The sequence below is a fragment of the Arvicanthis niloticus genome, chromosome 3 (genome assembly GCF_011762505.2).
Source record: "Arvicanthis niloticus isolate mArvNil1 chromosome 3, mArvNil1.pat.X, whole genome shotgun sequence".
In the NCBI taxonomy this organism is placed as follows: Eukaryota; Metazoa; Chordata; class Mammalia; order Rodentia; family Muridae; genus Arvicanthis; species Arvicanthis niloticus.
Genome location: NC_047660.1, coordinates 67,831,369 through 67,851,283, shown reverse-complemented (window position 1 = coordinate 67,851,283; position 19,915 = coordinate 67,831,369). Strand labels below are relative to the sequence as shown.

The 19,915-nt window shown below is 35.9% G+C and overlaps 1 protein-coding gene across 4 annotated transcripts; it reads right to left on the bottom strand.

Moving 5' to 3' along the window:
* Positions 1 to 6,104: 6,104 nt before the first annotated feature.
* LOC117705840 (olfactory receptor 4K15-like) lies at positions 6,105 to 13,779 on the bottom strand. Of its 4 annotated transcripts, XM_076931122.1 has the most exons (6): positions 13,538 to 13,779; positions 12,478 to 12,583; positions 12,016 to 12,140; positions 10,052 to 10,101; positions 8,812 to 8,895; positions 6,105 to 7,351 (listed from the first exon to the last, which is right to left on the bottom strand). In XM_076931122.1, the coding sequence occupies exons 5-6, from the start codon at positions 8,854 to 8,856 to the stop codon at positions 6,356 to 6,358; spliced, it is 1,041 nt and encodes a 346-aa protein (XP_076787237.1). In that variant the 5' UTR covers positions 8,857 to 8,895; positions 10,052 to 10,101; positions 12,016 to 12,140; positions 12,478 to 12,583; positions 13,538 to 13,779; the 3' UTR covers positions 6,105 to 6,355. The 4 variants fall into 4 exon arrangements, with proteins under 4 accessions (XP_076787237.1, XP_076787236.1, XP_076787238.1 ...); XM_076931121.1 differs by lacking the exon at positions 12,016 to 12,140; XM_076931123.1 differs by lacking the exons at positions 12,478 to 12,583; positions 13,538 to 13,779 and having other exon boundaries at positions 12,016 to 12,462.
* Between the last annotated feature and the right edge of the window lie 6,136 nt (positions 13,780 to 19,915).

Below are 19,915 nucleotides of genomic sequence, written 5' to 3'. Positions count from 1 at the left end.
ACATTGCCATCTATTTAAAAATGTATAAGATGTTTGAGGTTGTATGTGAGATTGTTACGTCATGATAGGCATAGTTATGACCTGGATACTGTTTTTATTTGGAAATTAAGCAGAATATAAGAATATATTGTATCAAGTTGATAAGGGGCGAATTTATGATGGCCAATATTGGTTGTCAAAATGACTATATCTGGGCATCTACTAAGCTGAAGTGTCTGAGAACATCTTTCAGGGATTTTTTTCCAGTGGATTATTTGAGGTGAGAAGATATAGAGTAAATCTAATCATCTGAGGCCAGAGGCCAGGCAAACCACATTAAACCTAGACCACAGGTTCTCTTTCAATTATTCACTTTACATCCTAATAGCTGACCTCCCCATCAGAGCCCTCCCCTGATATCTGCCTCCCCACTCCCATCCTAGCATGACAAATCTCTATAGGCTAGGAACACCCTTTCCCACTGAGGCCAGACAAGGTAGCCCAGCTAGAACATGTACCACAGACAACACATTTGGGGATAGCCACTGCTACAGTTGTTGGGAACCAATATGAAGACTAAGCTGTACATTTGCTATACTTGTGGGGAGTGGGGCTGCTAGGTCCAGCCTATGCATGCTCTTTGGTTGGTGGTTCAGTGTCTGAGATTCTCAAGGGTCCAGGTTAGTTGGCTCTGTTGGCCTTCCTGTAGAGTTTCTATCCCCTTTGGGGCCTGCAACCTTCCTACAACTATTCCATAAGAATCCCCAAACTCCATCCACTGTTTGACTATTGGTCCACCTGCATACATTTGAGTCAGGTGCTGAGAAGAGCCTTTTTGAAGACAGCTTTTCTATACTCCTGTCTGCAAGCATACCCAAGTATCATTATTCATGTCATGGATTGGTGTTTCCCCATGGAATGGGACTCTAGTTGGGCTGGTTATTGGTTGGCCATTCCCTCAGTCACTGATTCATCCCCTACCCATGCATTTCTTGTAGATAGGATACATTTTGGGTTAAAAGTTTTGTGGGTAGGTTGTTGTCCCTATGGCTCCACTGGAATTCCTGCCTGACTATAAGAGGTGGCCTATTCAGGTTCCATATCTCCAATGCTCTTGAGTCACAGCTAAGGTTACCCCATTTATTGTTGGATGCTGCCCTTATTCCAGGGCTCTGGCATGTCCTTGAGATGTTCTCCACCCCCAAAGATGCAGGTTTCCATTAATATTTATGGCCAGCTGGCCATCTTTCCTGTCCCCTACAACACCTGATTCTGACTGCCCCACCACTCCACATTGCATTCCCTATTCACTCTCTCAACCAGTTCCCTCCCTCCATCTGCCTCCTACTATTATTTATCCCCCTTTCTAAGTAAGATTCAAGCATTCCTGATTGGACCTTTCTTCTTCTTTAGCATCTTTGGATCTGTGGGGTATAGTGTGGATAACATGTATTTTAGAGTTAATAATATCTGTCTATAAGTGAATGCATACCATGCATGTCCTTTGGAATCTAGGATACCTCACTCAAGATGATATTCTCAAGTTCCATCCATTTGCCTGCAAGATTCATGCTGTATTTGTTTTTAATAGTGGAATAACATTCCATTGTGTAGATGTAGAATATTTTTTTCATTCATTCTTCAGTTAAGCAAGATCTAGGTTGTTTCCCTTTTCTGGCTATTATGAATAAAGCAGCTATGAACATAGTCGTGAAAGTGTCCTTGTGGTATTATCATCTTATACATCTATCCCCAGGAGTGTTATAACTAGGTCTTGAGGTAGAACTATCTCCTATTTTATGAGAAACTGCCAAATTGATTTCAAAGTAGTTGTACAAGTCTACACTCCCACCACCAATGAACGAGTGTTCCCTTTGCTTCACATCCAGGCTAGCATGTGATATCACTTAAATTTTTGATCTTAGCTATTCTGATGAGTGTAAGATGAAATCTTACAGTAGTTTTGATTTGCATTTTCCTGATGACTAAGGACTTTGAACATTTCTTCAAGTGCTTTTTAGTCATTTATGATTCTTCTGTTTAGAATTCTCTGTTTATCTCTGTACCCCACTTTATTGGGTTATTTGTGTTGCTGGTGTCTAACTTATTGAGTTCTTTATTAATTTTTGGTATTAGTCTTCTGTCAGATGTAGGGTTTCCAATCTGTAGGCTACCGTTTTCCCTATTGACAGTATCCTTTGTTTTGCAGAAGTTTTGCAGTTTTATGGGGTGCCATTTATCAGTTATTGATCTTAAATCTTGAACCATTGGTGTTCTAATCAAGAAGTTTTCTCAATGAGTTCAATGCTATTCCCTACTTTCTGTTCTATTAGATTTATTGCATTTTATTTTACATTGAGGTCTTTGAACCACTTCCACTTGAGTTTTATGCAGGGTGATAAATATGGATCTATTTGCATTCTTTTACATGCAGGAATCTAGTTAGACCAGCACCATTTGTTGAAGATGCTTTGTTTTTTGCTTTCTATGATTTTGAAATTTGTGTCAAAAATAAAGTATCCAGGGGTGTATGGATTTATTTCAAGGTATTTGATTTGATTCCATTGATCAGCTTGTCTCTTTCTATACCAATACTATGCAGTTTTTATAACTATTGCTTCATAGTACAGTTTGAGGTCAGGAATAGTGATACCTTCAGATGTTCTTTTATTGTTCATGTTTATTTTAGTTATTGTGGGTTTTTGTTTGTGTGTTTGGTTGGCTAGTTCATTGTTTTGTTTATTTATATGAAATTGAGAATTGCTCTGACAAGGTGTGTTTAAAATTGTGTTGGAATTTTGATGTAAATTGCATGGAATTTGTAAATTGCTTTTAGTAAGATGGCTATTTTTACAATGTTAATCCTACTGATCCATGAACATGGAAGATCATTCCATCTTCTGATGTTTACTTCAATTTCTTTGTTAATGAAGTAGAAGTTCTTGTTCCACAGATATTTCACTTGTTTGGTTAGAGTTACATCAAGATATTTTATATTTTTGGATTACAGTGAAGTGCGTTCTTTCCCTAATTTCTTTGTCAGCCTGTTTATCTTTTATAAGGAAGGCTACTAATATTTTAGAGTTATTTTGATATCTAGCCACTTTGTTGAAGTTGTTTATTAGCTGTAGGTGTTCTCTGGTAGAATTTTGTGAGTTTCTTATGTATACTATCATGTCATCTGCAAATAGTGATACCTTGAATTCTTCCTTTTTAATTTGTATTCCTTTTATCTACTTTTGTTGTATTATTGCTCTAGCTAGAACTTCAAGTACTATAATGGATATATAGGGAGATAGTGGCCAGCCTTGTTTTATCCCTGGTTTTAGTGGAATTGCTTTAGGTTTCTCTCCATTATGATAGAAGCATTACAGAGATAAAGGCTGAACAGATGAGAGAGAAAGAAGTAAGTGGAACAGGGAGATCAGAGAGAGTAGCCAGGCTTCTTCTTATAATAAGTCAGGTTTTTCCCTAACAGCAAGGCAGGCTTCTTCTTACTGATGAGACAACCCTTTTTCCTTACAGACTCAAGTTTCTTTAATTTAGTAATAGAAAGGTAGAAGCCTTTTCATTTTCTTTGCAATTAAGACTGAAGCTTATTTTTTATTTAAAATGAGAGAATTCTTTCTGTGCTGGTGCTTGAGCTTTTGCTTCAGACACATATGTAAGTGTGTGTGTGTGTGTGTGTGTATGTGTGTGTAAACATGTAAGTTGTTGAGAAAAATCACTGGGCCCAACAAGAGTGTATGAAAGAATGTATGAATGTATATGTGTTTATCATATTTGCTTGTGTAAAAGTTTTTTCTTTTGTGACTGTGACTCTCTTCCCCTAGCTCAATAAAAGTTAATTGCTTTGAGCCTCCCTCCTGACTTGCCAGCAAGATAGGCAAGGCTTCTGGGCAACAGAGAAGAAAGCACTTCAGTTTCTGGTTTCATAGTAACTTAGAATCAAGACAGGTAAAAGTTATAGAAAGCAACTTAACCCTTGCAAGACCAAGTCTTGTCCCCACTAACTTTCTTCCCCCTTGCTGCCTTTCAGAGAGGACCCAATCTTGGCCCTAGCTCTTGCCAATACTTTGTCCTCATTATTCAAATATTAGCAAATTGTAATCAACTGTATTCCTGAGAACTTTACTGATGACTATCTAATCCCTTGTTCACTAGCTAAATATGTGGGCTCCTGAAAATCATGCTATGTTAGCTAAAGTATGTGTTGTTCTTGGAACCAAGATATTCCAGTCCAAATATATCTAGAACTAGAGTGAATGAAAAAAAGTATTCACTAGTGGATCCCAAAGAATGCTGGGCAGAGAAACATAGCTTAATTCTTCTCTTAGTTTTTGGAATTGTATTTTTTAGTCATTAATAATATAGTAATCCATGCTAAATTTTAATTCACTATACCTATTATATGTTGGGTTTATTATCTGTTAAAAAAAAGTCTAGTTGCAATGCCAGCTTCTCTTGGGTTTTACTATGGCATGTGGTTATTTAACAGTACCATCAATACTACAAAAATTAATGTTATTTCTACTATCATATTGTCACTGTAAAACATGTACTGTGACAAAGGGAGTCTATGTAGAATGCACTTTCTATATGTAAACCTCAGTAAGTCAACTGGTGATCTAAATAATTGATGTGTGAGCAGAAAAAGAAAGGCCATAATGAGAGTAAAGTACAGACATTGCCATCTGTAGAAGAATCAATCTGATATAAAAGGTCAATCCCAGTAAATGGCAAGTGTTCATATACCTATTTCATCTGATTGTATGTCAATGAATGGCATCAGAAGTAACAAGAGCAGATAAACTTTACTTAAGGTGAACCTAATGCACTTGACACATTCACAGTCTCAACTATGTTTTTTGTTGTTTTTCATGAATGTTTTTTATGTGTGCACTTGGGGAACAAAGAAATCAGCCTAACTAAAAACTAGTACTGTTTTCCTCTTTTGGTTGCCTACTTTGTGGAGGACAATTGATGTGATTACAAATATTTAAAACAGTGCTGATATATACATACACATACATATACACACATATATACATATCTGTCTTCATGGGTCACTCATTTAATCTGATTTCCCAAAGTTTATTCTATATACCCAAATATTGTAAACTTGTAATATCATTTCCTGTTATCCATGAATTCTTAATCATTTTATAAAATTATAATTCCATATCCAAAGATAAATATTAAATAAAATGTTCATAGGTACATATACCAATAAAGAGTTATTCTATGCATACATTTCTGATCTCAAGCTTTCTGAAGCTTTCTGAGTAAAGCTTCAAAATTGCAATGGCTCATTTATTAACTTATATAGAGAAATGCAAAACTTCTTTTGGAGTATGAAAATTAAATTATTTCACTTTTGCCCGACTGGCCATGGCAATCCTTCCACGGACTCCAAAGTTTAAATGGAGATAAAGGTATTTATGTGACATTATATTATATATGCTCAGAAATAGTTATACACAGCACTTGATGGTGCCTTTCAACCTACCTTGGCCAAGTTGGTGGGGAATTATGCATGTGACGATTTCTTATATTTGTTGATGGAAATTGTGAGTTTCTAAATAATGGGTAGTTCTAGTAACCTGGCTATTAGATAAGCTATGGCAAGAACCATTGGTTCTGATAAAGCTTCAGTAACATCTAAGGATATGTTTTCTCAAGCAGTATTAGGACTTTGCTTACAAGACATAAGAATCTGCTCCAGGAATTGATGTACTTCATAATCTCTTTCGATCTCCCTAGGAATCTATTCATGTTCTTACCTATTGTGATTGATCTCCATTTAATTAGATTCATTTGTACAAAAAACACCCCTAAGTATTACAGAGCCTGATAGTCATCCTATGCAGTGTTCCATTAAATGCAAAATACTGTAAATAAATATTAAATTTGAGTCAGCACATAGTATTCTCAAAAGGCTGTTTTATGTATAATGAACATAGAACTAGAAAAGTAACAATCTTCTTTTGTTTTAAACTCTTGTTTTATAAAATGAATTCCTTTCTTTACAAAGAATAAATTTACTTGATAGGTTGAATATAAAATTTATTTTCCAACCACACAAGGCAAACTGTATTTACAATTCAATAAGTGCCATACTTACATTCACATAAAAGACAACTTTTTATTTTAAAGCAATCTTAATTTTTAAAATAAAAAAGCAAAGAACAAAATTAATCGAAAGAATATTAAATGTCATGAAATGTGTTCAGCTTGCTAATTATTAACATTGTTGCAACCTTTAAATCGCTCCACATGTTAAATGACTACTTTTAGAAATAAAAGCAATTACATTTTGGAAATATGTTAGAGGGGTGACAAAAATGCTGTCAGTACTATAACTTTACTTTTCTTTTTACAGAAAGAGAACATTTCTTATCAATGCAGAAACTTGTCCAGGTTTCAGATAGCGACCCCTCAGCTTTGACATAGCTGCTTTCACCTCTTTGTTTCTCAGAGTGTAGATAAGTGGGTTTAAAATGGGAGTGAAGATGGTGTAAAACACAGCAAGGACTTTGTCAACTGAATAGCCATTGAAGGGCCATGCATAGATAAAGATGCATGGTCCAAAGAATAGTATGACTACAGTGATATGAGCAGTTAGGGTGGATCGGGCCTTGGCCATGCTAGCAGAGGAGCGATTCCTAACAGTAATGAGAATCACAGTGTAGGAGACGACCAAGAAGATAAATGTACTCATGGTGAGAACTCCACTGTCTGCAACTATTAGCAAGCTGACAACATAAGTGTCTGTGCAAGCTAGCTTGGTCACCAGTGGGAGATCACAGAAAAAACTGTCCACCTGGTTAGGACCACAAAATGGCAAGTTAACAGTGAATGCCAACTGACTAATTGTATGGATGAAACCCACAAACCAGGGGATGATGACCAGAGTGATACACACATGGCGATTCATGATTGTCATGTAGTGGAGGGGTTTGCATATTGCAACATAGCGATCATAGGCCATGGATACAAGAAGTACCATCTCACCACCAGCAAATAGATGGACACAAAAAATCTGAGCCAAGCAGGCTTCAAAAGATATAGTTTTTTGTTCAACCAGAAAGTCAGCAAGCATTTTGGGGGTAGCAAAAGAGGCTACACATATATCTATAAACGATAGGTTTGCAAGCAGAAAGTACATGGGGGTGTGAAGTCGTGAGTCTGAAGTCACTGTGAGGATAATGAGGAAGTTGCCCAGCAGTATTGCTAGGTAAAGCAGTGAGAATATGAGAAACAGGAAAGGCTGGAGCTCCTTTGAACTAGACAGGCCCAACAGCACAAACTCTGTCACACGAGAGTAATTTGTTTCATTCATTGACATTGGAAGAGAGTTGTCTTCAGTTATCTGAATGGAAACAGAATAGAAATCAATCAGTTAAATAACTTTGGTTTGCCTTTTAAATCACAGTTCAGCTTTCAACAGTTATACTTTTTATGTTTCTGTACATGGAGTTTCTTGAGTTATTCAAAATTACATAACTTATGTCATAAAATGTCCTATGTACTCAGTTATGTAAAGGCTTAATCAGAGAATGCTAGTACATTGTGTTTAGAAGTCTACCAGTATTCACCTCTGAACAGAAGTGTGGAAAGAGCACTGAGTCCTGGCAGCTGTGTTGCTTGATGTGTTCAGTGATTCTATTCACTCCTGAAAACTTACTGAAGTGTAAACTTCTTGTTTTGCCCTTGGATAAGTATGTTATGTGCATATGAAATTTATGACCACAATATGAAACATCTCTGGATTCATGTAGTTTAGGTAATCTCTAACAGGATCCTCATCAAGAGTAACTCCACTTTATCTCATCCAGTCTGATGACAAATTCTGTAAAGTAAAGTACAAAATCCTGAGAAATTTGGAAAATATAGAACTTCATAGAAGTTTTATTTCATCCACTCAGTTCTTTATGCAGTTTCTCCTTATGAAAAATCTTACATTTTGATTGTTACCAACTAAGCTTGGGAGGTGCTGACCTTTTTCATACACAGCCAGTAGTGTTAATAATGACAAAAATTTCACACACATACACACACACACACACACACACACACACACAAAGAGAGAGAGAGAGACTAATTTGAAGAACCTCAAAAATAATCAAGTTTAGAAAGAGTAATTATGTACTGTAGGAATTTACACTGTGAGAATGATCTCTATCCCTACACAGTAAGTACATCATATTTTAATCTCAACTTGTTCCTCATTCTATAGCTTGCCATGTATAGAAATAAAAAAAATTAGAAAGCAATCTACCAAGGAATATTAGATTATATCAATTTGCAAAGATTTTATATCTAAATCATGTTTTTAAAAGTCTCTAGTAAATGATGAATCATCTTAATACTCTTTAAGAACAAAATTCAAAGAATAATTTTATATCTCATGTCTCCAACATGTCAGAACCCAGAAAGGAATTAATTGGGTTTTTATTGTGTAATCCATTGAAACAAGTACAGCAAGATATTTGGAAATGTTTAAGAAGTATTGAGTTTTAAAGTAGATAATATTATGTGAAAAACACATAAAAGAACAACTTTGATTTCAGAAAGTACATTTTTTCTGAACTTTTTACATTTGTGTTAATTTTTAGAAGTTACAACTCTTAGACTCCTGTCACAAAGGATCTTTACAGGCTGGAAAGAAAGTAATACAAGTAGAAACAGTTTGCTGAGATTTTATGTATACCCCATAAGGAACAGTAAGACGGAGAGAATCAATAGCAGCTTTTAGGACAGTCTGACAAAAGTATTTGTGAGAAGAAAATTTAAAATAGAACATGTTAATAGATCAAAGCAGGAACTGGCCTTTAATGACTCCTCAGAAATCTCCTGTAAGGTTGATTTCTTCATTTGTCAGTAGCTTCTGGGACTTTTGATGACAGTGAAAATCTGAGAAAATTTAGAACCATGTTTCTTAGTGTCTGGAATAAAAGCTATAGAAACATGAATTCTAACTATATTTTAAGCCCTTTCTAATTTCCCTACTTTAAATACACAAAAGCACTAACTCTTTCAAGGGCCACTGTTATAGAACACTTAGGTTAATATCTGCTTCCAAAAAGATTATAGACCCGCATTATCTTTTGATTATTCAGAAGCATTGGCAAATCAATTACCTTCTTTGTCTTACACATTATATATTGACTGAAAAGTGTTCACACTTTATCTGCTGTAAGTTAACACTGTGTTGATGAAAGCAGACAATGATACGTCAGAATTATAACTTTGTCATTGGACATCTGTGAGATACCACCTGCGTGATTTTTTTAATCTGTTAAAGATCATCATCCTTACATAGTAAATAGTTATTAGATTATCTTAAAAATAGAAAAAGTGCCTCACCTATTAGTTATAAAAAATTAAAAGTAAAAACTACCAAAATGCCTCTCAGTCAATTATTTAGATGAGAACTCCATGATTTCTTAGAACTTATAAATATTTTTTATGATACAGTGTGTTATGTTAGATTAGATTTATTCTAACTTAATATAATAATTATTATTTAATAATTTCATATTTTCTGGCATAACTCATACAAAACTGATTTTCAGTTCTTACAATATTTGAGTAAAAATCCATCTGTCCCAATATGGATGGGCACAGTGTTTTCAGGTTCCAAATACTTGCAATTTTAGTATATAACTGTCTCCAATACTTCTTACTCAGGTATTACAACTGATAAATGAAGAAGAATATGTAGTCTACAAGATATTATTCTTCTGTTTCATAGATGCATTTTCCCCAACTTATAACATGTCTGTTCCTTGACTTTCCAACTCAGTATATATCAGGTACATCATATTACGTTACTGAACACATGTTAATACGTTATCTTTGGACATATACAAAAACAAAAACATTTTGTTTGCTAACACTAAATGGAATATATAGTTATACTATAATCTACTGTAGTCATTAACAATGGGAAGTACTTTAGTTGTTATACATTAATGTAGTGATAACATAAAATTTACTTTAAAAAACCCAAGAAATACATTTAGTGTCTATAATTAGAAGAAACTGCTTTCAAGTAGATGAAATATACCTGCATGTGGAGTTCTAAGGAGCTGAGGGAGAACTTGGGTAGTCAAGAATCTGAAATAGAGAAAAAGATAATTATAAAAAAGTTTAAAAACAAGTATTCTGTAATAGAATTAGCAAGAAAGTTAGTGTAACTGTAGATATTTGTTTTATTTTGTTCAAAGTCATTAATTATATGACCACAAATAACTTTAAGAATCCTCCAGAAATTTAAACCTATGATATTATATGAAGATATACATTGCAGGGAATATTTCTTGGTCTACATTGAATCTCTAAGTATATATTTTTATTTACCTGTCATAAGATTTTCTTTTCTGACTTATCTATAGAGTGAGACAACAACACTCTTCTCTCCTTAGTTTTATAAGCACCAGAGAAGAACAGCACAATAATACAGTAGACAATGAATATGCGACAAAGACAGGACCTTCATGACTTTCTAAACTTCAGTGTTCACATCAGATACTCAGGCAGACAGACAGACAGACAGACAGACAGACAGACAGATAGATTAGATAGATAGATAGATAGATAGATAGATAGATAGATAGATAGATAGATAGATAGATAGATAGATAGGAGATAGATGAAAGAAAGAGGGGAAGGAAGGAAGGAAGGAAGGAAGGAAGGAAGGAAGGAAGGAAGGAAGGAAGGAAGGACAAAATTTTGACTAATACAAGCAGCTTCACTGTTTCAGGTGTCACATTCAAGTTTTTGTTTAATTTGAACTTGGGTTTTTGGGCAAGGTCATAAATATCTATCTCATTTCACTCTTCTTCATGCAGATATATAGTTTTCCCAGTTCCATTTGTTGAAGATGATGTCTTTAACCCAGCTCATGATGTTAGCATCTTTGCCAAATATTACATGATTGTAGTTAAGTAATTTGTATTTGATTCTTCAAGTTTGTTTTATTAATCTAGTTTGTTTTGAGCCAATACCATATTCTCTGTATTATTAAGGTTTTCTAATATAACTTGGTGTCTAGAATGGTAATTTCTCCAGCATAGTACTTTTTGCTCAGGATCATTTTTGCTGTCAAACGCTCTTTGGTAGTATCATAAGAATTTTAGGATAATTTTCCCAATTTCCGTCAAGAATGAGATATATATTTTGAATGGAGTTGCATAAATGGCTTTTTATAAAATGGTCATTTTCACAATGCTAATTTTAACAGTCCATGAACATGGATCTCTCTAATTTCTAGTGTCTTTCTCTATCTCTTTCTTTGAGATTGGTTGAAAAAGAAAGACAATTGAGAACATGCCAGATGGATCAAGCCAGTAAGAGGCATTCATCTCAGGTCTCTGCTTCAGTTCTTCCTTTGAGTTCCTGTCCTGACCTCTCTGAATGATGTAATGTTACTGAGAAGCATAAAGTGAACTAAAACCTTTCCGTAGAAGTTTCTTTTCCTTAGACTGTTTTATTACAGCAACAACAAAATACAGAGTATGACTTTGTTTACATTCTTAATCAGGGGAAGCTAGTGTTTTGCTAAGTTAATAAATTCCAATACAATTCATCTGTTTGTCATGGAGGGAAAAAATGACTGCTAAAGTGTCTGTACTTAGGTGAAGGACCTCTACCATTACAAAAATTTTAAATTCTCACCGATACAAAATTAGAAGTTTCACCTACACTGGCTAGCATTCATAGTGCTAGAAATTGCTATACATGATACCAGAGGAAAAGTAATTATAAATCTCATCCATATACCAACCCTTCAAGCAACAACTGTGACATGTTAGCAGTATATATTTGTTGGAGCAAAACATGCAATGAATGTTATGGAATAATTAAGCCATGGAATAATAATAATAATGTTATGGAACAATAATAATAATAATGTTATGGAATAATTAACAATTGGACTTGGGATAGCTATATGAAACCCATACCTAACATTGTTAATGAATCTCAAAACCTGACTAAGAAGAAAATTTCTATTATTCTACTAAATCTTACCTTAAGATTTGCTAAGCCAAAGCTTCCATTGGCATTCCACTGGCCGTGCAGTCTTTTGATTCTGTAAGGTACTGAGCTTATGGATACCCATCCAATCTGTCTGGCATGTTGGCTTAATCAGCAACCTGAAGTATACCTCTGGGTGACTGGATTTGATCTTTGTTTTCACCAAGTCTCTGTACCCATGGTGGGACTCAAATTGTCTATAACCAAGGACAACCCTTTTGCTTGTTTACAGGGTAGTCCAAAAAATTTCCTTTGGGGGACCTAAAGTCACTGGAAATTGTTCTGCTTTCAGTCCCAATCTGGTATCAATATACAACAGAAAGGGGCCACTCATGTCCTAAACTTGGGAATTTCTATTTCAATATCTAAACTGATTTAGAGAATTTCATAGGATGGGATGGAAGCTCCTCCCCATGAAATTACCAGCTATTAGTCCTTCTTATTCCTACCACTTACCTCCCACTTGCAACTGTACGGAGACCTCAAGCTTCTCCTCTAACCATGGACTTTTCCATATGGAAAGGGAGTAATGCAGTCATGAAAAAGTTTCATCTGGAACAGACTGCAACAAAGCAAAAATAGTGGACTCAATAGGCAATGAGCAAAAACTGTAAATATAAGCTCTTCCCACTTCTCAAGAGGTACAGAGATCCCAGGTATCCTGGAGCCTTGCCAGCCAGTGAGTTCAGGATCCAACCTCAGAATGGCCATGAGAGGGAGGGCGAACTGTTCTATATAGGGAAATCTCATTGGCTTTGTGGATTGAAAAAGAAATTATTCTTGAAAGGCCTTTGCCTTATTTTTATGGCTTGCCTCAGGTTCTGCATCTACAATGCCTGGCTATTCTTGTTTCATTTGTTTGTTTCATTTTTGTTTATGTTTGCCATCACTTTCTATTTGTGATCCTCTAGATTACAAGTACTTATCTTATTTCCAAATTGCTGTCTTAATAAGAGAAAATGTAATTAAGATTTTTTAAATTCCCACCTCTGTCCACAAACACTGACAAACTGATTATGAAAATATAGATCATTGACTTCAGTCATACAAAGATTCAAATGTCTTTTGAATATGGATAATATTGAAAAATTGTCAAATGCTATTTTACTTTACTGAAAATATGGCTCTGAAGATGGAACTTGGCATGCCCACACATCTCCAAGTATGTTTGCCTCAAAGTTTCCTCCAGGTCTCTGTCCTTGGGCAGGCTGGCTTACTGAGTGTGACAGAAAGAAGGAGAATAACAGACCAGCCCAGAAAAAGACATTATGTGTTTGAGAATGCCTAAAAGGTAAACTATTTCTGATGGAGGTTAGTATTGTTTATCTCATGGTATTTAAATATTTTAATGGAATGAAAATGTTAAAATAACTAAATGTAATTGCAGATGTCTAGCTTTCTGAATACTATCCACTCTCCTTAGTTTATTAATTTTACACCCTCTTCACTGCCCCCTCCCAATCAACCCCTCCCACAATCCTTCCTTCCCTTCTCCTCTGAGCAGGTGGGACCCCACCTTGAAATCCCCTAATGTTGACACTTCCAATCTCTGCAAGGTTAAGCATTTATTCTTCCACTGACACTAGACAAGGCAGATCAGCTAGAACATATTCCACATATAGGCAACAGCTTTTGGGAGAGCCCTCATTCAAATTTTCCAGGAGCCACATGAAGACCAATCTGCATATCTGCTACATATGTGCAGGGAGGCTCATGTCTATCCTGTTGTAATGTTCTTTGGTTGGTGGTTCAGACTCTGAGAGGCCAAGGGTCCAGGTAAGTTGACACTGTTGGTATTTCTGTGGAATTTCTATTCCCTCTGGGGCCCACAATTCTTCCTCCTATTCTTCCATAAAAGTCCCTAAGCTCCATTTACTCTTTGGCTGTGGGTGCCTGTGTCTGTCTGAGTCAGCTACTGGGTGGAGCCTCTCAGAGGACAACTTGCTCCTGTCTGCAAGCATAACAGAGTGCCATTAATAGTTTAAGGGATTGTTGCTTGCCTATGGGATGGGCCTCCACTCGGGCCAGTTATTGGTTGGCTATTCCCTCCGTCTCTGCTCCATTCCCAATGCCTGAAATTATTGTTGCAGGATAAAATTAAGGGCTGAAAGTTTTGTGGGTAAATTGATCTCTACCACTTTACTGGGGTTTCTCCTTGACTACAGGAGGTAGTCACTTTATATTCCATATCCTCAATGTAGTGAGTCACAGATAAGGTCACTCTCACTGATTCTTGAATATATCTCTTTATCCTAGGTCTCTGTCTCATCCTGGAGAGGCTTCCCACCTTCTCTCTCCCATCTCCCATTGCAGATTTGCTTTCATTTTAATGGCCATCTAGCCATCTCTCCTGACCTTCCCCACACCTGATCCTGAACCCTCAATTTCCTTCCCCATGTCCCCTCTTCCCCTGTTCTCTCCCTCCATCTGCCTCTTCTCACTATTTTATTCCCTCCTCAAAATGAGATTCAACCTTCCTCACTTGGGACTTTCTTCTTTTATTTAGCTTATTTGAGTCTGTGGAATATAACATGGTAACCACATTTTATGGTAATATCCATTTCTGAGTGAGTACACACTATACATGTCCTTTTGAGGCTGGGTTACCTCAGTCAAGATAATATTCTCAAGTTCCATCCATGTGCCTGCAAATGTCATGATGCCTTTGTTTTTGATAGCTGAATAGTATTTCATTGAGCAGATGTACCACATTTTCTTTTCCATTCTTCAGTTGAGAGACATCTAGGTTGTTTCCAATTTCTGGTTATTATGAATAAAGCTGATATGAATATGGATGAGCAAGTGTCTTTGTGGAATGTTAAAGCATCTTTTAGGTATATGCCCAGTAGTGGTATAGCTGGGTCTTACAGTAGAAATATTTCCAGTTTTCTGAGAAATGGACAAACTGATTTTCAAAGTTGTTGTACAAGTTTGCACTCCTAGCAGCGATGAAGAAGTGTTCCTCTTGCTCCACATCCTCACCACTATGTGCTGTCCCTTGAGTTTTTCACTTAGACATTCTGATGGAAGTAAGATAGAACCTCAGAGATGTTTTGATTTGCATTTCTCTGATGACTGAGGATTTTAAACTTTAAGTGCTTCTTGACCATTTAAGATTCCTCTGTTGAGAATACTATTTAGATCTGTATCCCATTTTGTATATTAGTCCTCTGTTAGATGTAGGGTTTGTGAAGATCCTTTGCTAATCTGTAAGATGCTGATTTGTCCTACTGACAGAGTCCCTTTCCTTAAGAAGCTTTGTGGTTTCATGATCTCTCATTAATCAGTTGATGATCCAGCCACTTTTATGAAGGTGTTTATCAGCTGTAGGAGTTCTGTGGTAGAATTTTGGGGGTTGCTTATGTATACTAGTGTATCATCTGCAAATAGTAGTATTTTGACTTCTTCCTTTCCAATTTGTTTTCATTTATCTCTTTTAGCTTTCTTATTGCTTTGGCTAGAACTTCAAGTACAATATTGAATACATAGGGAGCAAGTGAGCAACCTTGTCTTTTCCCTGATTTTTACCTTTAAGTTTCTCTCCATTTAGCTTAGTTTTGGCTATTGGCTTGCTGTACATTGTTTTGATTATGTTTAGGTATGTACCCTCTATCCCTGATTTCTCTAATACCTTTAACATGACGAGCTCCTGGATTGTATCAAAGGATTTTTCAATGACTAATTAGATAATCATGTGATATTTTTCTTTCAGTTTGTTTATGTGGTGGATTGTGTTGATAGATTTTCATATATTGAACCATCCCTCAATCCCTGGGATAAAGCCTACTTGATATTGATGGATGACATTTTTGATATATTCCTGGATTTTATTTGCAAGTATTTTATTGAATATGTTTGCATCAATGTTCATACAAGGAATAGATCTGAAATTCTAGTTTTTTGTTGAGTGTTTGTGTGGTTTAGGTATCAGAGTGATTGTGGCATCATAGAATGAGTTTGGCAGTGTTCCTTCTGTTTCTATTTAGCAGAATAGTTTTAGCAGCATTAGAATGACCTTCTTTTTGATAGTTTGGTAGAATTCTACACTAAAACCATCTTGGCCTGGGCTTTTTTGGTTGGAAGACTTTTAATGACTGCTTCTATTTCTTTAGAGTATATGAGGCTGATTAAATAGTTTACCTAATCTTGGCTTATATTTGGTGTTACCTGTCTAGAAAATTGTTTACTTCATTAAGATTTTCCAATTTTGTGGAGTTTAGGCTTTTGAAGTAAGACCTAATGACTCTTTAAATTTCCTCAGTGTCAATTGTTATTTCTCCCTTTTCATTATTGATTTAGATACTGCCTCTGTCTCTTGGTTATTTTGGTTAAGAGTTTGTTTATTTTGTTGATTTTCTCAAAGAGCTAGCTAGCTCTTTGTTTTGTTGATTCTTTGTATTGTTTTCTTTGTTCCTAACTGATTAATTTCAGCCCTGATTTTGATTATTTTCTGACTTCTACCTCTGTGGTGTCCTTTCTTCTTTTTTCTAGAGCTTTCAGGTGTACTTTTAAATTTTAAATTAACTTTCTACTTTTTTTTATGGAGGCACCTAATGCTATTAGCTTTCATCTTTGCACCGTCTTGATTGTATTCCATACATTTTGGGTATATTGTTCCTTCATTTTTATTGAGTTCCAAAAAGTCTTTAATTTCTTTCTTTATTTCTTCCCTGACACACAGATCATTGACTAGAGTGTTGTTCAATTTCCTTGAATATTCACGCTTTCCGGTGTCTCTGTTGCTGTTGAAGTTCAGATTTAATCCATGGTCGTCTGATAAGATACATGGCATTATTTCAATTTTCTTGTATCTGTTAAGGCTTGCTATGTGACCAACTATATGGTCAATTTTGGAAAAGCATCCGTGAGGTGCTGAGAAGATATGTCTTTGTGTTTGGGTGAAATATTCTATGGAAGTCTGTTAGATCCATTTGATTCATAATGCCTATTAGTTTCAGTATTTCTCTGTTTAGTTTTGTCTGAGTGTGGTGAGAGTGGGATATTGAAGTCTTCTACTATTATTATGTGGGATTTGATGGACAATTTAAGTTTTAGCAAAATTTCTTTTACAAATGTGAGTACCCTCGTGTTTGGAGCATAGATTTTCAGAATTGAGATATTATCTTAGTAACTTTTTCCTCTGATGAGTATCTAGTGTCCTTTCCTGTCTTTTTTGATTAATTTTCATTGAAGGTATATTTCATTAGGTATTATAATGGCTACTCCAGCTTGAGTCTTGGGTCTGTTTGCTTGGAAAACTGTTTGTCTAGCCCTTACATGTGAGGTAATGTTTGTGTTTACTGCTGAGGTGTGTTTCTTGTACACAGCAGAATCATCTGGTCATATCCATCCTTTTCACCTGTGTCTTTTTATGGCAGAATTTACTCCATTGATGTTGAGAGACAGTAGTGATTAGGTATTGTTATGTCCTGTTATTTTTATGTTGGTGGTATCAGTGTGTGTGTGTGTGTGTGTGTGTGTGTGTGTGTGTGTGTGTGTTGTCCTTGTTTTTTGATGGTATGGAATTACTTATCTCCTGAGTTTTCTTGGATATAATTATCCTTTTTGGTTTGCAATTTTTCTTCTAGTATTTTCCATAGTGCTGGATTTGTTGATAGATATTGTTTGAATTTGGATATTTCTTAAAATGTCTTGTTTTTTCCATCTATAGTGGTTAAGATTTTTGCTGGGTATAGTGGTCTAGGTTGGCACCTGTGCTAATTTAGAGGTTGCAAGATGTCTGTCTAGGCCCTTCTAGCTTTTAGAGTCTCTTTTAAAAATTTTGGTGTAATTCTGATAGGTCTGCCTTTGTATGCTATCTGGGCTTTTCCCCTTGCAGATTTTAATACTCTTTCTTTGTTCTATGAAGTTTATGTTTTGATTATTATATACCAGGAGGATTTAATTTTCTGGTCCAGTCTAATTGGTGTTCTATAAGTTTTCTGTATACTTTTAGGCATATCTTTCTTTAGGTGGGAAAGTTTTTTCTATGATTTTGTTGAGAATATTTTCTGGGCCTTGGAGCTTGGACTCTTCACCTTTTTCTATTTCTATTATTCTTAAATTAGGTCTTTTCATGGTTTTCCAGATTTCCTGCATGTTTTTTTGTGTCAAGAATCTTTAGCTTTAACATATTCTTTGACTGATTCATCAATTTCTTCTATTGTAACTTCTATGACTGAGATTCTCTCTTCCATCTCCTATATTCCATTGATGATGCTTTCATCTATTGTTCCTGCTGTCTTCCCTAGGTTTTCTATCTCCAGGATTTTTTGTTTGTGTTTTAATTATTGCTTCTCTTTCTATTTTCATGTCTTGCATAGTTTTCTTTATTTTTTTTACATGTTCAAGAGTATTTTCCTATGTCTTTAAGGAATGTATTTATTTTCTCTTTTAAAACTTCTATCTGTTTGATTGTATTTCCTGTATTTCATTAAGTGTAGGAAGAGCTAAGGTGGGAGGAGGAAGAGGAGGAGTAAGGAGAGGAGGAGAAAAAGGAAGAGAAGGAGCTAGGAGAGGAGATGAGAGAGGGGAACATGGAGGCAGATGTTCACGTGTCTCCCACAGTCAAAGGTAGTTGGTATATCTAGGTTGGGCATTGGGTTACACCTCTGATTGAGTGGGCATCTTGTTATTGTGCATTACCAAACATATAAAGCCTTTGATTAATCTTTAAGCATTAGAGTCTCATTTTCTTACTGGTCCTGCATGGATGGTGGGATGGTCTAGGCAATGCCCAGCCTTGAGGAGACAACATGGAAGATTGGCAGAGCCATCTCCCACGCTGGTGTCTTATGGGTGGCAGGGTTGGTGTTTCTAGCTGGCCGTTTCTACCTGAGGCATGCATGTGGTCTCTGGCCACAGAACATGGCGGCTGAGCTAGGCAGAGCCGCTGCAGCTTAGATAGTCAGCTTGATCAGAGGCCATTTTAAATAATTACTTCAACAGTTAAGGGATTTATTTGTTTCCTTTTTAAGGTCCTATACCTGTATTTTATTAAGGTATTTATTCATTTACCTCTTGAAAGGTCTTCTTTAAAAGATTTAAAAGATCATCTTTAAAAGATTGTATTTAAGGTCAATTTCTTGTGTTTCGGTTGTGTTAATATATTCAGGTCTTGCTGTAGTGGTGTAGCTGTACTTTGAAGGCATCATATTGCCCTGGCTTTTTTATTGTGTTCTTTTTAGGGCCTTTAGTTATCTGGATGGTTTTGGTCCCTAGATGTTCTTGTTTTAGTAGGTATTGGGAGGTGGTGAACCTCACTGATCTTGGTATGGCAGGGATCTGTAGGGTATTCTTGGCCTGTATGTTTCCAGACCTTCAATTTTGTGTGTTTCAGGAGTCTCTGGTCTGATGGAGGTAGGTGGAGATATGGCAGGAGAATCACAGTCTCCCCTGAGCTAGCAGGCTGCCAAGGACAGCTTGGCTTCATCCAGGGGTTTAACAAAAAGGGAAAAAAAGAAAAAGAAAGAAAAAAGGGAAAAAGGAAAAAAAAGAAGGGAAAGTTGGTGGGGGAAAAGTAAGCTGTCCTGTACATTTTAGGAGTCTCAGGTCTGATGGAAGTTGAAGAGTGAGAGAGCAGTTGAGTGGAGGTCCCTCTGGGATAGCAGGCTGCTCTGGATTACTGAAATATTTATAATAGGAATAAACTTATAATATGCTAGCCTTGGTTCCTGACATGGCATTATGTAGACTATGTGCATATCTTCACTTTCTCTCTGTTCCTTCACATCTAAACTTCAGCACAGTACCAGAAAAATTGTGGCAGTTTTCCTCAACTTCTACTCTAGTGGATCTCACAGATCTTCCCCCAACCTAAATTCTCTCCCTCCATTTATTTCATTATCTGTGCACAAACTCCAGTAGGCATTTCCTGCTTACCACTCTTACTTCT